At 46.6% G+C, this 23,467-nt stretch overlaps 1 protein-coding gene across 1 annotated transcript in view; it reads left to right on the top strand.

Moving 5' to 3' along the window:
* The first annotated feature begins 2,529 nt into the window (after nucleotides 1-2,529).
* The window catches only part of LOC141153341 (sodium/hydrogen exchanger 2-like), an 86,880-nt gene continuing 65,942 nt past the window's right edge, over nucleotides 2,530-23,467 (top strand). Inside the window, exons 1-2 of the mRNA XM_073638056.1 lie at nucleotides 2,530-2,784; nucleotides 4,253-4,713. Coding sequence (XP_073494157.1) covers nucleotides 2,568-2,784; nucleotides 4,253-4,713 — 678 coding nt within the window. The 5' untranslated portion in view covers nucleotides 2,530-2,567. The remainder of the gene's footprint in view (nucleotides 2,785-4,252; nucleotides 4,714-23,467) is intronic.

The raw sequence follows: 23,467 nt of genomic DNA on the forward strand, positions 1-23,467 counted from the left end.
CGCACACCAGCACTGTTACATAACACAGCCTCACACCAGCACTGTTACATCACATAGTCTCACCCCAGCACTGCTACATCACACTGTCTCACACCAGTACTTTTAAATCATAGTCTCACACGAGCAGTGCTACATTACCTAGTGTCACACCAGCACTGTTACATCACACAGCCTCACACAAGCACTGTTATATCACACAGCCTCACACCAGCACTGTTACATCCCAAAGTCTCACACCAGCACTATTACATCACAGAGACTCACACCAGCACTGTTACATCACACAGCCTCACACCAGTACTGTTACATCATACAGTCTCACACCAGCACTGTTACATCACACAGCCTCATACCAGCAATACTACATAACACAGCCTCACACAAGAACTGTTATATCACACAGCCTCACACCAGCACTGTTATATTACACAGCCTCACACCAGCACTATTACATAACACAGCCGCACTACCAGCACTGTTACATAACACAGCCTCACACCAGCAGTTACATAACACAGCCTCACACAGCACTTTTACATAACACAGCCTCACACCAGCACTGTTCCATAGCACAGTCTCGCACCAGCACTGCTATATCACACAGCCTCACACCTGCACTGTTACATCACACAGTCTCACACCAACACTGTTACATCTCACAGTCTCACACCAGCACTGCTACATCAGTCTCACAACAGCACTGTTATATAACACAGTCTCGCACCAGTGCTGCTACATCACATAGTCTCACAACAGCACTGCTACATAAAACAGCCTCATATCAGCAATGTTACATCACACAGCCTCACACCAGCACTGTTACATCACACAGTTTCACACCAGCACTGTTACGTCACACAACCTCACTCCAGCACTGTTACATCACACAGCCTCACACCAGCACTGTTACATCACACAGTCTTACACCAGCGCTGCTACATCTAACAGTCGCACACCAGCACTGTTACATAACACAGCCTCACACCAGCACTGTTACATCACATAGTCTCACCCCAGCACTGCTACATCACACTGTCTCACACCAGTACTTTAAAATCATACAGTCTCACACGAGCAGTGCTACATTACCTAGTCTCACACCAGCACTGTTACATCACACAGCCTCACACAAGCTCTGTTATATCACACAGCCTCACACCAGCACTGTTACATCCCAAAGTCTCACACCAGCACTATTACATCACACAGACTCACACCAGCACTGTTACATCACACAGCCTCACACCAGGACTGTTACATAACACAGCCTCACTACCAGCACTGTTCCATAACACAGCTTCACACCAGCACTGTTACATTACACAGCGTCACACCAGCACTGTTACATCACACAGCCTCACACCAGGACTGTTACATAACACAGCCGCACTACCAGCACTATTACATAACACAGCCTCACACCAGCACTGCTACATCACACAGCCTCACACCAGCACTGTTACATAAAACAGCCTCACACCAGCACTGTTACGTCACACAGCCTCACACCAGCACTGTTACATTACACAGCGTCACACCAGCACTGTTACATAACATAGCCTCACAACCAGCACTGTTACATTACACAGCGTAACACCAGCACTGTTACATAACACAGCCTCACACCAGCACTGTTACATTACACAGCGTAACACCAGCACTGTTACATAACACAGCCTCACACCAGCACTGCTACATCACACAGCCTCACACCAGCACTGTTACATAAAACAGTCTCACACCAGCACTGTTACATCACACAGCCTCACACCAGCACTGTTACATCACACAGCCTCACACCAGCACTGTTACATAACATAGCCTCACTACCAGCACTGTTACATAACAAAGCCTCACACTAGCACTGCTACATCACACAGCCTCACACCAGCACTGTTACATCACACAGTCTCACACCAGCACTGCTACATTGTACTGCCTCACACCAGCACTGCTGCATCATACAGCCTCATACCAGCCCATATTATTAAGATCCCAGTCCCTGCTGGCCCAGGAGCTATGGTTAGGATGTACTTGCATCTTCAGGCAACCAGATTTTGGGACTATTGCAGAAATTCGGGGCGCTCTGATCACACGGTAATCTGCATACTCCTAAATGGCACCAGACCGCCTACATATGTGGCTCTTCCATGCTACCTGCCAGTGCGGTGACACAGTAGGCTTTATTGTCACTATGCTCAGCCAGTTGCCAACCTCTGCACAATCCATTCTCTTCCAGGACCTGCAGGACCACACGTGTAATGCAACAGAACAAATAGACGGGATGTATACGGAGTGCAACAAGAGCGGATACATGGGCCGTCCAAACTCTGCAGCACACGGTTACACTTCTCTCTCCTCACATAGTTGCTGTAAGTGCTGCATAGACTGATTCACTTCATGGTGTACTTAACCCAAGGAGATAATTGTTTTCTATTAACGACTCGTTTTGTGGAATTTTCCAGATCTGAGGTTGGAGTCGATCCAGGGATTGCATATGGGACACTTCACCGCTGATCTCGCCTCTCAGTCTGATCCCAGCCCGGAGTGGGGAGGACACTTCAGCTATGTCTCTCCTGAGGAAGCTGATGGGGGTCGTTGTCCTGGTATTCTGCATTCAACTACTCTCAGCATGCCGCAAAGGACAGACGTTGTCTCCCCCTGAGGTGGGCAATGTGTCCAGGAATGGCTCCCAGTTGAAGATCTTCTCCATGGACTATCACCATATGCAGATGCCCTTCGAGATCACCCTGGGCATTTTAGTGGCCTCATTCGCCAAGATTGGTAAGAGGTGGCTGCGTCCTTCTCTTCACCAGGGGTGATGCCCATAGACGTCCCGGGGGGAGGAGAAGATGGCACTAAACATTTCTGATGTCACCACTGTAGTAAGGGCCCCGAGCTGGGACACGACTGTAATGTCACAGATCTCTGCCGTCACTGAATTCTCCAGTCTGTTATAACTCATCATCATGTGTAAGATCTCTGCTTGCTCCAGTGAATGAGATAGTTCATTATTTACAACCAGAGGATGAAATCCTATCTACATCTAACATTTATCACAGCTGCAGGTTTGTTATAATGTGTCAGAGACAATAATCCTGTGTGCAGGGGCGGATACAGTCAGGAGAGGCGCCTGTTCAAAAACGTATATGGGCCCTCTGCAGTCCTACAGTTCATCGTAACGCACCCGCTAATATGTCTGTGATCGATGCTGTTCTGGAGCCGGATGTGGCCGCCTCACCCCGGACTGATGCGCAGATCGTCCCAGTGGTGTGTCCGCCCCGCTGTGAGGGGAACCAGCGGGATTTGTCCTGTCCTGGACTTACCTGCGCTGATACATTGCAACAAACCTACTGATGTAACTCACATACAAACCTACTGATGCATTGTAACAACACATAATCAAACTGCACTGATACATAGTAGCAACCCTCAGCAGTTAACTGCACTGATACATTGTAACAACCCTCAGTTAACTGTACTGATACATTGTAACAACCCCTCAGCTAGCTGCACTGATACATTGTGACAACCCACCAGCTAACTGCACTGATACATTGTAACAACACAATCTAACTGCACTGATACATTGTAACAACCCTCAGCTAACTGCACTGATACATTGTGACATCACACCAGCTAACTGCATTGATACATTGTAACAACACATCATCTAACTACACTGACACATTGTAACAACTCTCAGCTAACTGCACTGATACATTGTGACAACCCACCAGCTAACTGCACTGATACACTGTAACAACACATATGCAAACTGCACTGATACATTGTAACAACCCTCAGTTAACTGCACTAATACATTGTAGCAACTCTCAGTTAACTGTACTGATACATTGTAACAACATCTCAGCTAGCTGTACTGATACATTGTAACAACCCCAGCCGTTAACTGCACTGATACATTGTGACAACCCACCAGCTGACTGCACTAATACATTGTGACAACCCATCAGCTAACTGCACTGATACATTGTGACAACCCACCAGCTAACTACACTGACACATTGTAACAACTCTCAGCTAACTGCACTGATACATTGTAACAACACATAAGCAAACTGCACTGATACATTGTAACAACCCTCAGGTAACTGCACTGATACATTGTAACAACTCTCAGTTAACAGTACTGATACATTGTAACAACATCTCAGCTAGCTGCACTGATACATTGTAACCAACTTTCATCTGCCCCGATGGTGACTTAGTGTCCCTCCTATTTCTATAGGTTTCCATTTCTCTCACAGAGTCCGCACGGTGGTCCCGGAGAGCTGCGTCCTCATCATTTTGGGCCTCATTATGGGGGGGATCATTTACACTGTGAATAAAGAGGTCCCGGTGATGAAGAGCGACGTCTTCTTCCTCTACCTCCTGCCGCCCATCGTCCTGGACGCCGGCTACTTTCTCCCCATTCGGCCTTTCTTTGAGAACCTGGGTCCCATCCTGTGGTACGCCGTCCTGGGGACCCTCTGGAACGTCTTGGGCACCGGACTGTCCCTGTATGGGATCTGCCAGGTGGAGGCGTTTGAGTTGAAGAACGTCTCTCTGCTGCACAATCTGTGGTTCGGGAGCCTGATCGCCGCCGTGGATCCGGTCGCCGTCCTCTCGGTGTTTGAGGAGATTCATGTCAATGAGAAACTTTATATCTTGGTGTTTGGAGAATCTCTGCTCAACGATGCAGTGTCCGTGGTGAGTCCAGACCGGGGTACACCAGGGCTCCAGGATTCATTGCTACAATGCATCTAGAATACAAAATAAAGCAACATTGCAATGAAGTTTGATTAACAATCATCTCTTATTTTGTGTTTGCAGCTTCTATGCAAAGCTATGTGTTTTTACGGTAGTCTGTGTATTCAGATCCTGCATCTGTTCCCCTACATTTTTCATGTTGGTAAAACGCAGAAGACATCCGCAAAAATGTATAAGTGCAAAGTCAGACTACACAGATTGTCTGCCGTCTGAAAACAATGAAACACATAGGTCCGCAGGGGGGCTGTATACCTGATACTATACAAGTGCTTCTCAATAAATTACAATATCATCAAAAAGTTACTTTATTTCAGTTCTTCAATACAAAAAGTGAAGCTCCTATATTATATAGAGTAATTACACACAGAGGGATCTATTATATAGAGTCATTACACACACAGGGATCTATTATATAGAGTCATTACACACAGAGGGATCTATTATATAGAGTCATTATACACAGAGGGATCTATTATATAGAGTCATTACACACAGAAGGATCTATTATATAGAGTCATTACACACACAGGGATCTATTATATAGAGTCATTACACACAGAGGGATCTATTATATAGAGTCATTATACACAGAGGGATCTATTATATAGAGTCATTATACACAGAGGGATCTATTATATAGAGTCATTACACACAGAGGGATCTATTATATAGAGTCATTACACACAGAGGGATCTATTATATAGAGTCATTACACACAGAGGGATCTATTATATAGAGTCATTATACACAGAGGGATCTATTATATAGAGTCATTATACACAGAGGGATCTATTATATAGAGTCATTACACACAGAAGGATCTATTATATAGAGTCATTACACACAGAGGGATCTATTATATAGAGTCATTACACACAGAGGGATCTATTATATAGAGTCATTACACACAGAGGGATCTATTATATAGAGTCATTACACACAGAGGGATCTATTATATAGAGTCATTACACACAGAGGGATCTATTATATATAGTCATTACACACAGAGGGATCTATTATATAGAGTCATTACACACAGAGGGATCTATTATATAGAGTCATTACACACAGAAGGATCAATTATATAGAGTCATTACACATAGAGGGATCTATTATATAGAGTCATTACACGCAGAATGATCTATTATATAGAGTCATTACACGCAGAGGGATCTATTATATAGAGTCATTACACACAGAGGGATCTATTATATAGAGTCATTACACACAGAGGGATCTATTATATAGAGTCATTACACACAGAGGGATCTATTATATAGAGTCATTACACGCAGAGGGATCTATTATATAGAGTCATTACACGCAGAGGGATCTATTATATAGAGTCATTACACGCAGAGGGATCTATTATATAGAGTCATTACACGCAGAGGGATCTATTATATAGAGTCATTACACGCAGAGGGATCTATTATATAGAGTCATTACACACAGAGGGATCTATTATATAGAGTCATTACACACAGAGTGATCTATTATATAGAGTCATTACACTCAGAGGGATCTATTATATAGAGTCATTACACACAGAGGGATCTATTATATAGAGTCATTACACACAGAGGGATCTATTATATAGAGTCATTACACACAGAGGGATCTATTATATAGAGTCATTACACACAGAGGGATCTATTATATAGAGTCATTACACACAGAGGGATCTATTTCACGTGTTTATTTCTGTTAATGTTGATGATTATGGCTTACAGCCAATGAAAACACAAAAGCCATTATCTCAGTAAATTAGAATACTTTATAACAACAGCTTGAAAAATGTTTTTAAAATCCGAAATGTCCTACTGAAATGTCTGCTCAGTAAATGCCTCAATACTTGGTCGGCTCCTTGTGCATCAATTACTGCATCAATGCGGCAATGTGGCATGGAGGGATCAGCCTGTGGCATGGAGGGATCAGCCTGTGGCATGGAGGGATCAGCCTGTGGCTGCTGAGGGGTTATGGAAGCCCAGGTGGCTTTGATAGCCGCCTTCAGCTCGTCTGCATTGTTGGGTCTGGGGTCTCTCATCTTCCTCTTGACAATACCCCATAGATTCTCTATAATAGATCCTCTATGGGGTTAAGGTCAGGCGAGTTTGCTGTCAATCAAGCACAGTGATCCTGTTGTGTGTAAACCAGGTATTGGTACTTGTGGCCGTGTGGACAGGGGCCAAGTCCTGCCGGAGAATGACATCTCCATCTCCATAAAGCTTGTCGGCAGAGGGAAGCATGAAGTGCTGTAAAATGTCCTGGTAGACGGCTGCGCTGACTTTGGTCTTGATAAAACACAGTGGACCTCCACCAGCAGATGACATGGCCCCCAAACCATCACTGATTGTGGAGACTTCACACTAGACCTCCAGCAGCTTGGATTGTGGCCTCTCCACTCTTCCTCCAGACTCTGGACCTTGTGGAGTGTGTCAGTGACTGCCTTCTGGACATCTGTCAAGTCAGCAGTCTTCCCAATGATTGTGGAGCCTACTGAAACAGACTAAGGAACATTTTTAAATGCTTAGGAAGCCTTTGCAGGTGTTTTTTATTAATTATTCTAATTTACTGAGATAATGACTTTTGTGTTTTCATTGGCTTTAAGCCATAATCAACAACATTAACAGAAATAAACACTTGAAATAGATCACTCTGTATGTAATGACTATATATAATATATGAGGTTCACTTTTTGTATTGAAGAACTAAAATAAATTAACTTTTTGATGATATTCTAATTTAGTGAGAAGCACTTGTAGATGTATAGAACCAGCGGCATAACTAGAATCCGATAGGGATGGGCCCCGGTGCAAAATTTGGTCCTGACCCCCCTCCCCCTTGCATGTTGGTCAGGCGTATCGGCTCTTGTCGCTTTCTAAAGCCTACAAGGATGTATGTGTTTCCCCTCCCTCATTATGTAGTAATGTGCCCCATCCTGGGCTCATACTGGTATATATGTCTCCCATCCAGTATATATGTCTCCCATCCTGGTATATATGACCCCCATCCTGGTATATACAGTACAGACCAAAAGTTTGGACACACCTTCTAATTTAAAGATTTTTCTGTATTTTCATGACTATGAACATTGTACATTCACACTGAAGGCATCAAAACTATGAATTAACACATGTGGAATTATATACTTAACAAAAAAGTGTGAAACAACTGAAAATATGTCTTATATTCTAGGGTCTTCAAAGTAGCCACCTTTTGCTTTGGTGACTGCTTTGCACACTCTTGGCATTCTCTTGATGAGCTTCAAGAGGTAGTCACCGGAAATGGTCTTCCAACAATCTTGAAGGAGTTCCCAGAGATGCTTAGCACTTGTTGGCCCTTTTGCCTTCACTCTGCGGTCCAGCTCACCCCAAACCATCTCGATTGGGTTCAGGTCTGGTGACTGTGGAGGCCAGGTCATCTGGCGTAGACCCCCATCACTCTCCTTCTTGGTCAAATAGCCCTTACACAGCCTGGAGGTGTGTTTGGGGTCATTGTCCTGTTGAAAAATAAATGATAGTCCAACTAAACGCAAACCGGATGGAATAGCATGCCGCTGCAAGATGCTGTGGTAGCCATGCTGGTTCAGTATGCCTTCAATTTTGAATAAATCCCCAACAGTGTCACCAGCAAAGCCCCCCCACACCATCACACCTCCTCCTCCATGCTTCACGGTGGGAACCAGGCATGTAGAGTCCATCCGTTCACCTTTTCTGCGTCGCACAAAGACACGGTGGTTGGAACCAAAGATCTCAAATTTGGACTCATCAGACCAAAGCACAGATTTCCACTGGTCTAATGTCCATTCCTTGTGTTCTTTAGCCCAAACAAGTCTCTTCTGCTTGTTGCCTGTCCTTAGCAGTGGTTTCCTAGCAGCTATTTTACCATGAAGGCCGGCTGCACAAAGTCTCCTCTTAACAGTTGTTGAAGAGATGTGTCTGCTGCTAGAACTCTGTGTGGCATTGACCTGGTCTCTAATCTGAGCTGCTGTTAACCTGCGATTTCTGAGGCTGGTGACTCGGATAAACTTATCCTCAGAAGCAGAGGTGACTCTTGGTCTTCCTTTCCTGGGGCTGTCCTCATGTGAGCAAGTTTCTTTGTAGCGACTGACGGTTTTTGCAACTGCACTTGGGGACACTTTCAAAGTTTTCCCAATTTTTCGGACTGACTGACCTTCATTTCTTAAAGTAATGATGGCCACTCGATTTTCTTTACTTAGCTGCTTTTTTCTTGCCATAATACAAATTCTAACAGTCTATTCAGTAGGACTATCAGCTGTGTATCCACCTGACTTCTGCACAACACAACTGATGGTCACAACCCCATTTATAAGGCAAGAAATCCCATTTATTAAACCTGACAGGGCACACCTGTGAAGTGAAAACCTTTTCCGGTGACTACCTCTTGAAGCTCATCAAGAGAATGCCAAGAGTGTGCAAAGCAGTCATCAAAGCAAAAGGTGGCTACTTTGAAGAACCTAGAATATAAGACATATTTTCAGTTGTTTCACACTTTTTTGTTAAGTATATAATTCCACATGTGTTAATTCATAGTTTTGATGCCTTCAGTGTGAATGTACAATTTTCATAGTCATGAAAATACAGAAAAATCTTTAACTGAGAAGGTGTGTCCAAACTTTTGGTCTGTACTGTATGTCTCCCATCCTGGTATATATGACCCCAAACCTGGTATATATGACCCGCATCCTGGTATATATGTCTCCCATCCTGGTATATATGTCCCCTATCCTGATATATATGTCCCCCATCCTGATATATATGTCCACCATCCTGGTATATATGTCCCCCATCCTGGTATATATGTCTCCCATCTTGGTATATATGTCCCCCATCCTAGTATATGTGTCTCCCATCCTGGTGTATGTGTCCCCCATTTTGGTATATATAGTATGTCTCCCATCTTGGTATATGTGTCCCCATCCTGGTATATATGTCTCCCATCCTGGCATATATGTCTCCCATCCTGGTATATATGATCCCCATCCTGGTATATATATCCCCCATCCTGGTATATATGTCCCCCATCCTGATATATATGTCCACCATCCTGGTATATATGTCCCCCATCCTGGTATATATGTCTCCCATCTTGGTATATATGTTCCCCATTCTAGTATATGTGTCTCCCATCCTGGTGTATGTGTCCCCCATTTTGGTATATATAGTATGTCTCCCATCTTGGTATATGTGTCCCCATCCTGGTATATATGTCTCCCATCCTGGCATATATGTCTCCCATCCTGGTATATATGATCCCCATCCTGGTATATATGTCCCTCACCCTGGTATATATGTCCCCCATCCTGGTATATATGTCCCTCACCCAGGTATAAATGTTTCCCATCTTGGTATATATGACCCATATCCTGGTATACATGTCCCCCATCCGGGTATATATGTTTCTCATCTTGGTATATATGTCCCCCATCCTGGTATATATGTTTCCCATCCTGGAATTTATGCCCCCCATCCTGTAATATGTGTCCTCCATCCTGATATATATGTCCTCCATCCTGATATATATGTCCTCCATCCTGATATATATGTCCCCCATCCTGGTATATATGGCCCCCATCCTGATATATATGTCTCCCATCCTGGTATATGTGTCCCCCATTCTGGTATATATGTCTCCCATCCTGGTATATATGACCCCCATCCTGGTATATATGACCCACATCCTGGTATATATAACGCACTAAAAGCTCAAGCTCAAGTGGCCCAGCTTCAAAAGGAAGATGGGTAAAATTTGAAGATAAAAAATAAATTTTATTTCCAATGTTTAAAATCAACAAATAATTAAAAATAATTTAAAAACAGAGACCTTCGGGTTCCATCCATCAACATCATGCATAGATAACAGGAAGCACAGCTTCTGAAATAAATACAAAATAATTGTATAACATGGTCCCATGCAATATCAAATCGTCCTATATCAGCCAAAAGTAGCCAGGTAAATACACCCAAAACTGCAGACTAAATGACAATACTGGACTCGGTTACTAATCTCAGACATAAAGGTGCAAAGTGCATATATCAGGGAAATCCCTTATTATGAGTAGAGACAGCTGGATGTGGATAAACAGATATAAGTAGATAAGTAGTGAATCAAAACCGGACTAGAGGATATATGTATTAACTCACATGAGGAGGGAAGGAACCTACCCCGACGACGCCGTTTCGGAAACTGCTTCTTCCAAGGGGGCGTGTATACATGTGCAGACTGTCTAGTTTAAATATGGTAGAAATCAGCTGTTTAAGAGGAATGGTTGATGGGGTAATGCGGCGCGTGCGCTTACTACTCGGACTCCCGTTTAAAATCAAAGTGACTTCCGGTGTATAGCGCTTGACACGCATGCGGTGGAACGCATTGGTGTCTATTGCGCATAGCCGGAAGTCGAACGGGTCCTTTCGTGCGCACGCGCACTCTCCATCACGGAATCCCCATAGAGAGGTGGCGGGGTTGGAGGGAGGCGTGTCTATCGGGACATTGCGGTAATGACTGTTATGTCTGAACAAAAGGCAAGAAAAAGGAGGGGGGAAAAAGGCATATTAATGAAACAATATAAAAATGAGGTGAAAATATGAAGGGATAAGAGAAGTTGGTGTGATAGGGGCAAAAATGTAAAAAAACCCATATATGATAGTATAAGAACATATATTAACAATAATACATGAAGTGAAATGATAATGTAAGTGATAAAATGAGACTTGAGAAGGAACCATAGATCAATGGTATATAATGGTAATAAAAAGTAAAAAGAAAAATAATATTGTAGTGATGGGCAAAAGAAAATACAGTGCAAAATAGTTAGAATTATCATAATACAAGATAAATTACAAAGACCAAAATGTGAATCATAGAAAATACATTATAATTCTGAATTTCAGTGTTTTCTTGTCCTTTGTCTTCATATTCGTGAAGGAACAGGAACTTGGGAAGAAAAAACTTCAGTCACCGCAACACCGTGTTCCTGTTCCTTCATGAATATGAAGACAAAGGACAAGAAAACACTGAAATTCAGAATTATAATGTATTTTCTATGATTCACATTTTGGTCTTTGTAATTTATCTTGTATTATGATAATTCTAACTATTTTGCACTGTATTTTCTTTTGCCCATCACTACAATATTATTTTTCTTTTTACTTTTTATTACCATTATATACCATTTGTAACGGGACTGGGAGGCGGAACCTCTGAGCTACTATACAAGGGGGCGGTCCTTGTAAGGGAGCGGGTGGCGACCAGGGAAGACGGGCAGGAGGTCACAGCAGGTGACTGGGACAGTCTCTGAATGAACGGACAGGAGGTCACGGCAAGTGACCGGGGCAGTCTCTGGATGAACGGGCAGGAGGTCACGGCAAGTGACCGGGGCAGTCTCTGGATGAACGAGCAGGAGGTCACGGCAAGTGACCGGGGCAGTCTCTGGATGAACGGGCAGGAGGTCACGGCAAGTGACCGGGGCAGTCTCTGGGTAAAGGATAGGTACGACCTGTGGCGGCAGATGATAGACGTGAGCTCCCAGGTGAGCAGGCGAGAGTCTCTGGATAATCGGGTGGTCACAGCATGTGACGGCGGAGCCTCCAGGAAGACCAACAGACAGGTAGCAGATGAGTGCTCCCAGGTGAGCGGGCAGGAGTCTCTGGACAGGCGGGTGGTCACAGCACGTGACGGCAGAGCCTCCTGGTAGGCTAGCAGACAGGCAGCAGATGAGCGTTCCCAGGTGAGCGGGCAAGCTGGTCCTTAGACAGACTGACAGAAGTTGGAAGGCAGACCGTCGGACCTCAGGCTAGCAGGCAGGTAGCAGGATATCAGGCAGGAATTAGACAGCAGACTGGCAGGAATCTGGCAGGTATCTGGCAGGTAACTGGCAACGGGACCTGAGGGCTGAAGCAGAGTAGTGGACAGTGCTACAACTTTGCTCGGGCACCTCCATTTTGGAGGAGGTGCCTTTTATATGGAAGGTCCTCCGGCAATTGGCCGGGGACTCCTTAGGACGGCGCGCGCGGTCCCTTTAGGAGAGGGGGAGCGCGCGCGCCCTAAGCACACTGCCGGGGAAGGAGCGCGTGCCGGAAGCAGCGGGGAGAGCAGCGCTGGAGGACGCCGCGCCAGGAGCGGGGAGGTGAGAGGGACGGCGTCTCTGCCTAGAACGGGGCAGAGACGCCGATGCTACAGTACCCCCCCCCCCTTTAGGCCCCCTCTTTTTTTTGGCCAGAAAGAAATTTCTCAAGGAGAAGCGGGGCGTTGATGTTCTCCCTGGGTTCCCAAGTTCTCTCCTCAGGACCAAACCCCTTCCAATCTACCAGAAAAAAGGTTTTTCCTCTTACCCTCTTGGAGGCCAGAATACTCTCTACCTCAAAGATGTCATCAGCGGAAACCGGAGCAGGAGGGGCACCTGGATTTTTGGAAAAAAAGTTAAAGACAACGGGTTTGAGGAGAGATACGTGGAAGGAGTTGGGGATCCGTAGGGTGGCCGGGAGTTTTAATTTGTAGGCCACAGGGTTAATTTGCCTGAGGACTTCGAAGGGGCCGATGAATCGAGGACCCAACTTGTAGGAGGGTACTTTGAGCCGCATATGTTTGGATGAGAGCCAAACCTTGTCTCCTGGACGGAATTGGGGCGGATCCAGACGTCTCTTATCAGCATATCTCTTCATCCGCTCAGAGGAGAGAAGAAGAGCGGACCTGGTGCTCTCCCAAATAGTAGAAAATTCGCTGACAAGAGACTCCGCAGCAGGGTTGTCCACAGAAACGGAGACAGGAAGTGGAATCCGGGGATGTTGGCCACCGACTATAAAGAACGGGGATTTGGAAGAGGACTCGCTCTCATGGTTGTTATAAGAGAACTCGGCCCATGGTAGGAGATCCACCCAGTCCGAGTGGTGAGCATCAACGAAGTGCCGGAGGTAGCTGGACAAGATCTGATTGATCCGCTCCACTTGACCATTGGACTAAGGGTGGTAAGCGGAGGAGAAATCCAGGGTAATGTCCAGCAGCTTACATGTGGCTCTCCAGAAGCGAGAGGTGAACTGAACCCCACGATCCGACACGATGTGGAGGGGCAGACCATGGAGACGGAAGATGTGGCGGATAAAGTCTTTAGCCAGCTCGGGTGCAGACGGAAGACCAGGCAGGGGAATGAAATGGGCCATCTTAGAAAAACGGTCAGCGACAACCCAAATTACAGTACAACCGGCAGAAACTGGAAGGTCGGTGATAAAGTCCATAGCGATGTGTTGCCAAGGAGCAGCAGGTACGGGAAGGGGCAGGAGATGGCCGGCAGGTAGATGTCGGGGAACTTTGTTACGGGCACAGGATGAACAGGCCGCGACGAAGTCTACCACGTCCTTACGCAGGGTAGGCCACCAGTAATGCCGGGTAATAAGTTGGAAGGTCTTCTTTTGGCCAGCATGGCCAGCTAGTTTAGAAGAATGTCCCCAGCGAAGAACCCTCTCCCGATCTGGCATAGCTACGAACGTCTTACCGGGTGGAAGACGAGTCAGATCCAAGGGGGCCACATTCATCACCTTGGAGGAGTCGATGATGTGCGTAGGTTCCTCCTCTTGATCGGAGGACAGGAAGGACCGGGACAAGGCATCAGCTTTGACGTTCTTGTCCGCCGGACGGAAATGAAGAATGAAGTCGAAGCGGGCAAAAAACAACGACCACCGGGCCTGGCGAGGATTGAGTCTCTGGGCATTTTGGAGATATGCCAGGTTTTTGTGATCCGTGTAGATAATTACCGGGTAGAGAGCCCCTTCAAGCAGATAGCGCCACTCTCCCAGTGCCAATTTGATGGCTAGCAATTCCCGGTCTCCAATGGAGTAGTTGCGCTCCGACGAGGAGAAGATTTTGGAGAAGAAGCCGCACGTTACCATTCTCCCGGTAGAAGACTTCTGGGTGAGCACCGCTCCGGCTCCGGAGGAGGAGGCATCAACCTCCAGGTAGAATTGTTTATTACAGTCCGGACGGTGCAGGACGGGAGCAGAGGCGAAGGCTTTCTTTAGGGAAAGGAAGGCCTCCTCGGCTTCAGGCGACCATGTCCTGGGGTTAGCCCCCTTACGGGTAAGTGCAGATATGGGAGCAGTCCGAGACGAGAAGTGAGGGATGAAAAGACGATAATAATTAGCGAAGCCCAGGAATCGCTGTATCGCCTTCAAACCTTCAGGACGAGGCCATTTTAGAACGGAAGAGAGCTTCTCGGGATCCATTTGCAGACCTGTTTGGGAGATGACATAGCCCAAGAACGGAAGGGAGGTCTGATCGAAGAGGCACTTCTCGTATTTGGCGTAAAGGTGGTTCTGCCGAAGCCTAAGCAGGACCTGACGAACATCCCTCCGGTGTGTGGGGAGATCCGGAGAGAAGACCAAGATATCGTCCAGGTATACCACTACGCAGGAGTACAGGAGGTCACGGAAGATGTCGTTGACTAGTTCCTGAAAGACCGCGGGAGCATTACAGAGACCGAAGGGCATCACAAGGTATTCGTAGTGACCGTCCCGGGTATTGAATGCCGTCTTCCACTCGTCTCCTTGACGGATACGGACCAGATTATACGCTCCTCGTAGATCCAGCTTGGAGAAGATCCTGGCGCCCTTGAGACGGTCAAACAATTCGGAGATGAGTGGCAGGGGATATTTGTTTTTTACCGTGATGAGATTGAGTCCTCTGTAGTCAATACAGGGACGTAGCGAGCCGTCTTTCTTTTTGACAAAGAAGAATCCGGCTCCAGCCGGGGAGGTAGATTTTCGGATAAATCCCCTAGCCAGATTCTCTTCAATGTACTCAGACATGGCTCGGGTCTCGGCTGCAGACAACGGGTAGATACGCCCACGGGGAGGAGTGGTACCAGGTACCAGGTCGATCGGGCAATCGTATGGCCTATGGGGTGGCAACGTCTCAGCTTCCTTCTTACCGAAGACGTCCGCATAGGGCCAGTAGGGAGCCGGGAGACCAGGTAAGTTAGCTGGAGTAGGCTGAGGGCGAAGTGGACGGACCGGGACCAGGCAGGTCCTATGGCAGTCAGGACCCCATCGGAGCACTTCACCGGACCGCCAGTTCAATACGGGTTCATGTGTCTGGAGCCAAGGTAGACCTAGCAACAGGGAGTGAGAAAGTCCGGACAGCACATGGAATGAGATCTCCTCAGAGTGCAGCATTCCCACCTGCAGGATTATGGGTTCGGTGACGAGCAGGATGGTCTCCGAGAGAAGTCTTCCATCCACGGAGGCGACTGACAATGGTTCAGCCAGGGACTTGGTGGGAATATGGTATCTCTCTACCAGAGACTGGGAGATGAGGTTTCCAGCAGCTCCAGAATCCAGATGGGCGAGTTCAAAGAGACGGTTTTCTCCCCAAGCAATAGAGACCGGTAAGGTCAGAGACGGAGAGGGCTTACTTTTGTCTAGGACGACCTCTCCGAGTGGTCCTAGACACTGGCGTTTCCCGGCTTTTCCGGGCAGGAACGGATGAAGTGCTTCATACTGCCACAATAGAAACAGCTTCCCTTGGCTCGGCGAAATTCTTGGCGAGAACCGACCATCTTGGTCTGGTCGACCTGCATAGGCTCAGGAGAGTGTAGCTGAGGAGAGACGGAGGGAGTGACGGGTTTCTGAAAAGTAGGAGCTAGACGTGGAAACCTCCTCTCACGGGTGACCTCTTTGGCACGCTCCTGGAACCGCAGGTCAATCCGGGTGGCAAGAGTTATTAGGTCATCGAGAGTGGTAGGAATGTCCCGACCAGCAAGTTCATCTTTAATACGGCCGGACAGACCCTCCCAGAAGACGGAAACCAGAGCGTCAATATCCCAGGCCAGCTCCGAGGCAAGGGTACGGAACCGTATGGCATATTGGCCCACGGTGAGACTTCCCTGACGGAGGCGTAGCAGAGATGATGCGGATGAGGTCTTCCGTCCGGGTTCGTCGAAGACTTTCCGGAAAGCCGTGAGAAAGGCAGGCAAGTCGGACACCAGGGGGTCTCCTCTCTCCCATAGAGGATTTAGCCAGGCCAGGGCCTCTCCGGTGAGATGGGACATGATGAAGGCAATTTTGGCCCGGTCGGAGTTAAACTGGTGAGACAGGAGTTCAAAGTGCAGGGTGCACTGATTTATGAAGCCCCGAGCCTGGGCGGAGTCGCCTCCGAAACGAGGAGGTGCAGAAAGCCGGGGTCCGGGGTAGGATACCATGTTATTAGTGGGCAGTGGAGCTGCAGGATTGCGAGTCATGGCACTGGCGGTGGTTGCAGGCAGAGCAGTCAGAGTGTCCAGGCGAGAATTGACATTCCGCAGGTGACCCAGGATGGACTCCTGTTGGGACCTCTGACGGGACAGTTCATGACACAGGTCCGAGAGCGAGGGAGCTTGGGTGCCACCGGGTTCCATGGCCCGAGCAAACTGTAACGGGTCTGGGAGGCGGAACCTCTGAGCTACTATACAAGGGGGCGGTCCTTGTAAGGGAGCGGGTGGCGACCAGGGTAGACGGGCAGGCAGTCACAGCAGGTGACTGGGACAGTCTCTGAATGAACGGACAGGAGGTCACGGCAAGTGACCGGGGCAGTCTCTGGATGAACGGGCAGGAGGTCACGGCAAGTGACCGGGGCAGTCTCTGGATGAACGGGCAGGAGGTCACGGCAAGTGACCGGGGCAGTCTCTGGATGAACGGGCAGGAGGTCACGGCAAGTGACCGGGGCAGTCTCTGGGTAAAGGATAGGTACGACCTGTGGCGGCAGATGATAGACGTGAGCTCCCAGGTGAGCAGGCGAGAGTCTCTGGATAATCGGGTGGTCACAGCATGTGACGGCGGAGCCTCTAGGAAGACCAACAGACAGGTAGCAGATGAGCGCTCCCAGGTGAGCGGGCAGGAGTCTCTGGACAGGCGGGTGGTCACAGCACGTGACGGCAGAGCCTCCTGGTAGGCTAGCAGACAGGCAGCAGATGAGCGCTCCCAGGTGAGCGGGCAAGCTGGTCCTTAGACAGACTGACAGGAGTTGGAAGGCAGACCGTCGGACCTCAGGCAAGCAGGCAGGTAGAAGATGTGCGCTCCCAGGTGAGCGGGCAAGCTGGTCCTTAGACAGACTGACAGAAGTTGGAAGGCAGACCGTCGGACCTCAGGCTAGCAGGCAGGTAGCAGGATATCAGGCAGGAATTAGACAGCAGACTGGCAGGAATCTGGCAGGTATCTGGCAGGTAACTGGCAACGGGACCTGAGGGCTGAAGCAGAGTAGTGAACAGTGCTACAACATTGCTCGGGCACCTCCATTTTGGAGGAGGTGCCTTTTATATGGAAGGTCCTCCGGCAATTGGCCGGGGACTCCTTAGGACGGCGCGCGCGGTCCCTTTAAGAGAGGGGGAGCGCGCGCGCGCCCTAAGCACACTGCCGGGGAAGGAGCGCGTGCCGGAAGCAGCGGGGAGAGCAGCGCTGGAGGACGCCGCGCCAGGAGCGGGGAGGTGAGTGGGACGGCGTCTCTGCCTAGAACGGGGCAGAGACGCCGATGCTACACCATTGATCTATGGTTCCTTCTCAAGTCTCATTTTATCACTTACATTATCATTTCACTTCATGTATTATTGTTAATATATGTTCTTATACTATCATATATGTTTTTTTTTACATTTTTGCCCCTATCACACCAACTTCTCTTATCCCTTCATATTTTCACCTCATTTTTATATTGTTTCATTAATATGCCTTTTTCCCCCCTCCTTTTTCTTGCCTTTTGTTCAGACATAACAGTCATTACCGCAATGTCCCGATAGACACGCCTCCCTCCAACCCCGCCACCTCTCTATGGGGATTCCGTGATGGAGAGTGCGCGTGCGCACGAAAGGACCCGTTCGACTTCCGGCTATGCGCAATAGACACCAATGCGTTCCACCGCATGCGTGTCAAGCGCTATACACCGGAAGTCACTTTGATTTTAAACGGGAGTCCGAGTAGTAAGCGCACGCGCCGCATTACCCCATCAACCATTCCTCTTAAACAGCTGATTTCTACCATATTTAAACTAGACAGTCTGCACATGTATACACGCCCCCTTGGAAGAAGCAGTTTCCGAAACGGCGTCGTCGGGGTAGGTTCCTTCCCTCCGCATGTGAGTTAATACATATATCCTCTAGTCCGGTTTTGATTCACTACTTATCTACTTATATCTGTTTATCCACATCCAGCTGTCTCTACTCATAATAAGGGATTTCCCTGATATATGCACTTTGCACCTTTATGTCTGAGATTAGTAACCGAGTCCAGTATTGTCATTTAGTCTGCAGTTTTGGGTGTATTTACCTGGCTACTTTTGGCTGATATAGGACGATTTGATATTGCATGGGACCATGTTATACAATTATTTTGTATTTATTTCAGAAGCTGTGCTTCCTGTTATCTATGCATGATGTTGATGGATGGAACCCGAAGGTCTCTGTTTTTAAATTATTTTTAATTATTTGTTGATTTTAAACATTGGAAATAAAATTTATTTTTTATCTTCAAATTTTATCCATCTTCCTTTTGAAGCTGGGCCACTTGAGCTTGAGCTTTTTGTGCGTTATATTGTGAACTCAGGAAGTATATTTATGTGACCTTTGTGACTTATCCTGGTATATATGTCTCCCATCCTGGTATTTATGTTTATCATCTTGATATATATGACCCCCATCCTGGTATATATGTCCCGCATCCTGGTATATATGTCTCCCATCCTGATATATATGTTCCCCATCCTGGTATATATGTCCCCCATCCTGGTATATGTGTCCCCTATTCTGGTATATATGTCTCCCATCCAGGTATATATGACCCCAAACCTGGTATATACTGTATGACCCGCATCCTGGTATATATCTCTCCCATCTTGGTATTTATGTTTCTCATCCTGGTATATATGACCCCCATCCTGGTATATATGTCCCCCATCCTGGTATATATGTCTCCCATCCTGGTATATGTGTCCCCCATTCTGGTATACAGGCAATGCAGGTTGTGGCCCCCAGGGTTTTCTGCAGGCTATAATATCGGTATAATCTCCGGCTCTCCGCCGCTGGGCAGGAATTTACACCATTAATATCCTTTCTTGTGTCGGAAGCCGCTGGTCATTTCTGCGTTACATTGTTGTGCATTATCTGATCCCAGAAAGGGGCAGACGTAGAAATCATGGGACCCCATTGCAGAAGTCATAGTTGCCCCCTCCCTTAAAAAAAGAAATAAAAAATGGAGTAGACGGATGACGGCTTTACCCGTAGAAGGGCGCAGCTCCAACTTAAAAGACAGAGACAGTTGACATTGTGACGCCGGCGATGGGGCTGGGGGGCGGTGCCGTCACTGGGGTTCCACCTCATGGCTTCATAGTGGCCATGTGGTCTGCCGCTATTAGTTGAATGCCACTGATCCTAGATGTGTTATGCAATTTTGTCTGATAATATAATTGTACATGGAGGATGGGGAATGAGCGCAGCTGGTAATGCACTCAGTGGGCAACATCATAGACCTGGGAAGTTGGGCGGAGCACTTTAGGGCCACAGGTATCCCTTCTGTCGTGTGCACTGTGGTGTTATTATAGGGGCTGCAGGGGGTTAACATCGCACCTTTCTCCAGAGTCTAGGCGGGTACAAAAGGTCTCTTGGCCCCTATGAAAAGACTATAGTAGTACTCAGAGCAATGAAGCCTGCACCTTGAATCTGGGTAATGTACGGCACTGTCCACTCTATCAACTATTTTTGCACTGTGTCCATTAATTAAGTGCAATATAACAGAGTATAAACAGTGAGGGCACTGATTATCTGGGCACTGTATATAATAAGTGGATGTATATAGTGGTGCGGTGGGCACTGATTATCTGGGCACTGTATACAATAAGTGGATGTATATAGTGGTGCGGTGGGCACTGAATATATGTGCACTGTATACAATAAGTGGACGTATATAGTGGTGTGGTGGGCACTGATTATCTGGGCACTGTATATAATAAGTGGATGTATATAGTGGTGTGGTGGGCACTGATTATCTGGGCACTGTATACAATAAGTGGATGTATATAGTGGTGTGGTGGGCACTGATTATCTGGGCACTGTATACAATAAGTGGACGTATATAGTGGTGTGGTGGGCACTGATTATCTGGGCACTGTATATAATAAATGGATGTATATAGTGGTGTGGTGGGCACTGATTATCTGGGCACTGTATATAATAAATGGATGTATATAGTGGTGTGGTGGGCACTGATTATCTGGGCACTGTATACAATAAGTGGACGTATATAGTGGTGTGGTGGGCACTGATTATCTGGGCACTGTATATAATAAGTGGATGTATATAGTGGTGTGGTGGGCACTGATTATCTGGGCACTGTATACAATAAGTGGATGTATATAGTGGTGCGGTGGGCACTGATTATCTGGGCACTGTATACAATAAGTGGACGTATATAGTGGTGTGGTGGGCACTGATTATCTGGGCACTGTATATAATAAGTGGATGTATATAGTGGTGTGGTGGGCACTGAATATATGTGCACTGTATACAATAAGTGGATGTATATAGTGGTGTGGTGGGCACTGATTATCTGGGCACTGTATACAATAAGTGGATGTATATAGTGGTGTGGTGGGCACTGATTATCTGGGCACTGTATATAATAAGTGGATGTATATAGTGGTGTGGTGGGCACTGATTATCTGGGCACTGTATACAATAAGTGGATGTATATAGTGGTGCGGTGGGCACTGAATATATGTGCACTGTATACAATAAGTGGATGTATATAGTGGTGTGGTGGGCACTGATTATCTGGGCACTGTATACAATAAGTGGATATATATAGTGGTGTGGTGGGCACTGATTATCTGGGCACTGTATACAATAAGTGGATGTATATAGTGGTGTGGTGGGCACTGATTATCTGGGCACTGTATACAATAAGTGGACGTATATAGTGGTGTGGTGGGCACTGATTATCTGGGCACTGTATATAATAAGTGGATGTATATAGTGGTGTGGTGGGCACTGATTATCTGGGCACTGTATATAATAAGTGGATGTATATAGTGGTGTGGTGGGCACTGAATATGCAGTACAGACCAAAAGTTTGGACACACCTTCTCTTTAAAGATTTTTCTGTATTTTCATGACTATGAACATTGTACATTCACACTGAAGGCATCAAAACTATGAATTAACACATGTGGAATTATATACTTAACAAAAAAGTGTGAAACAACTGAAAATATGTCTTATATTCTAGGTTCTTCAAAGTAGCCACCTTTTGCTTTGATGACTGCTTTGCACACTCTTGGCATTCTCTTGATGAGCTTCAAGAGGTAGTCACCGGAAATGGTTTTCACTTCACAGGTGTGCCCTGTCAGGTTTAATAAGTGGGATTTCTTGCCTTATAAATGGGGTTGGGACCATCAGTTGTGTTGTGCAGAAGTCTGGTGGATACAAAGCTGATAGTCCTACTGAATAGACTGTTAGAATTTGTATAATGGCAAGAAAAAAGCAGCTAAGTAAAGAAAAACGAGTGGCCATCATTACTTTAAGAAATGAAGGTCAGTCAGTCAGAAAAATTGGGAAAACTTTGAAAGTGTCCCCAAGTGCAGTTGCAAAAACCATCAAGTGCTACAAAGAAACGGGCTCACATGAGGATGCCCCAGGAAAGGAAGACCAAGAGTCACCTCTGCTTCTGAGGATAAGTTTATCCGAGTCACCAGCCTCAGAAATTTCAGGTTACAAGCAGCTCAGATTAGAGACCAGGTCAATGCCACACAGAGTTCCACCAGCAGACACATCTCTTCAACAACTGTTAAGAGGAGACTTTGTGCAGCAGGCCTTCATGGTTAAATAGCTGCTAGGAAACCACTGCTAAGGACAGGCAACAAGCAGAAGAGACTTGTTTGGGCTAAAGAACACAAGGAATGGACATTAGACCAGTGGAAATCTGTGCTTTGGTCTGATGAGTCCGAATTTGAGATCTTTGGTTCCAACCACCGTGTCTTTGTGCGACGCAGAAAAGGTGAACGGATGGACTCTACATGCCTGGTTCCCACCGTGAAGCATGGAGGAGGAGGTGTGATGGTTTGGGGTGAGCTGGACCGCACAGTGAAGGCAAAAGGGCCAACAAGTGCTAAGCATCTCTGGGAACGCCTTCAAGATTGTTGGAAGACCATTTCCGGTGACTACCTCTTGAAGCTCATCAAGAGAATGCCAAGAGTGTGCAAAGCAGTCATCAAAGCAAAAGGTGGCTACTTTGAAGAACCTAGAATATAAGACATATTTTCAGTTATTTCACACTTTTTTGCTAAGTATATAATTCCACATGTGGTAATTCATAGTTTTGATGCCTTCAGTGTGAATGTACAATTTTCATAGTCATGAAAATACAGAAAACTCTTTAAATGAGAAGGTGTGTCCAAACTTTTGGTCTGTACTGTATGTGCACTGTATACAATAAGTGGATGTTTATAGTGGTGTGGTGGGCACTGATTATCTGGGCACTGTGCGGCACCAATATACTGATGTGGAAACCTCAGTGAAAATCTTTATGAGAAACTCAAAAGATTTCACACTTTTGCCAGATTTGATCAAATCAGAGAGTCGATCGATCGGAGACAAGAGCACACAGTCAGTGTCAGTGTACCGGCTTGGCTGACTTTCAGATGCCCAGTCACAAGTCTTTATTAC

Source organism: Phyllobates terribilis, unplaced genomic scaffold (genome assembly GCF_046119375.1).
Source record: "Phyllobates terribilis strain yellow unplaced genomic scaffold, ASM4611937v1 Scaffold_7__3_contigs__length_470593459, whole genome shotgun sequence".
Lineage (NCBI taxonomy): Eukaryota > Metazoa > Chordata > Amphibia > Anura > Dendrobatidae > Phyllobates > Phyllobates terribilis.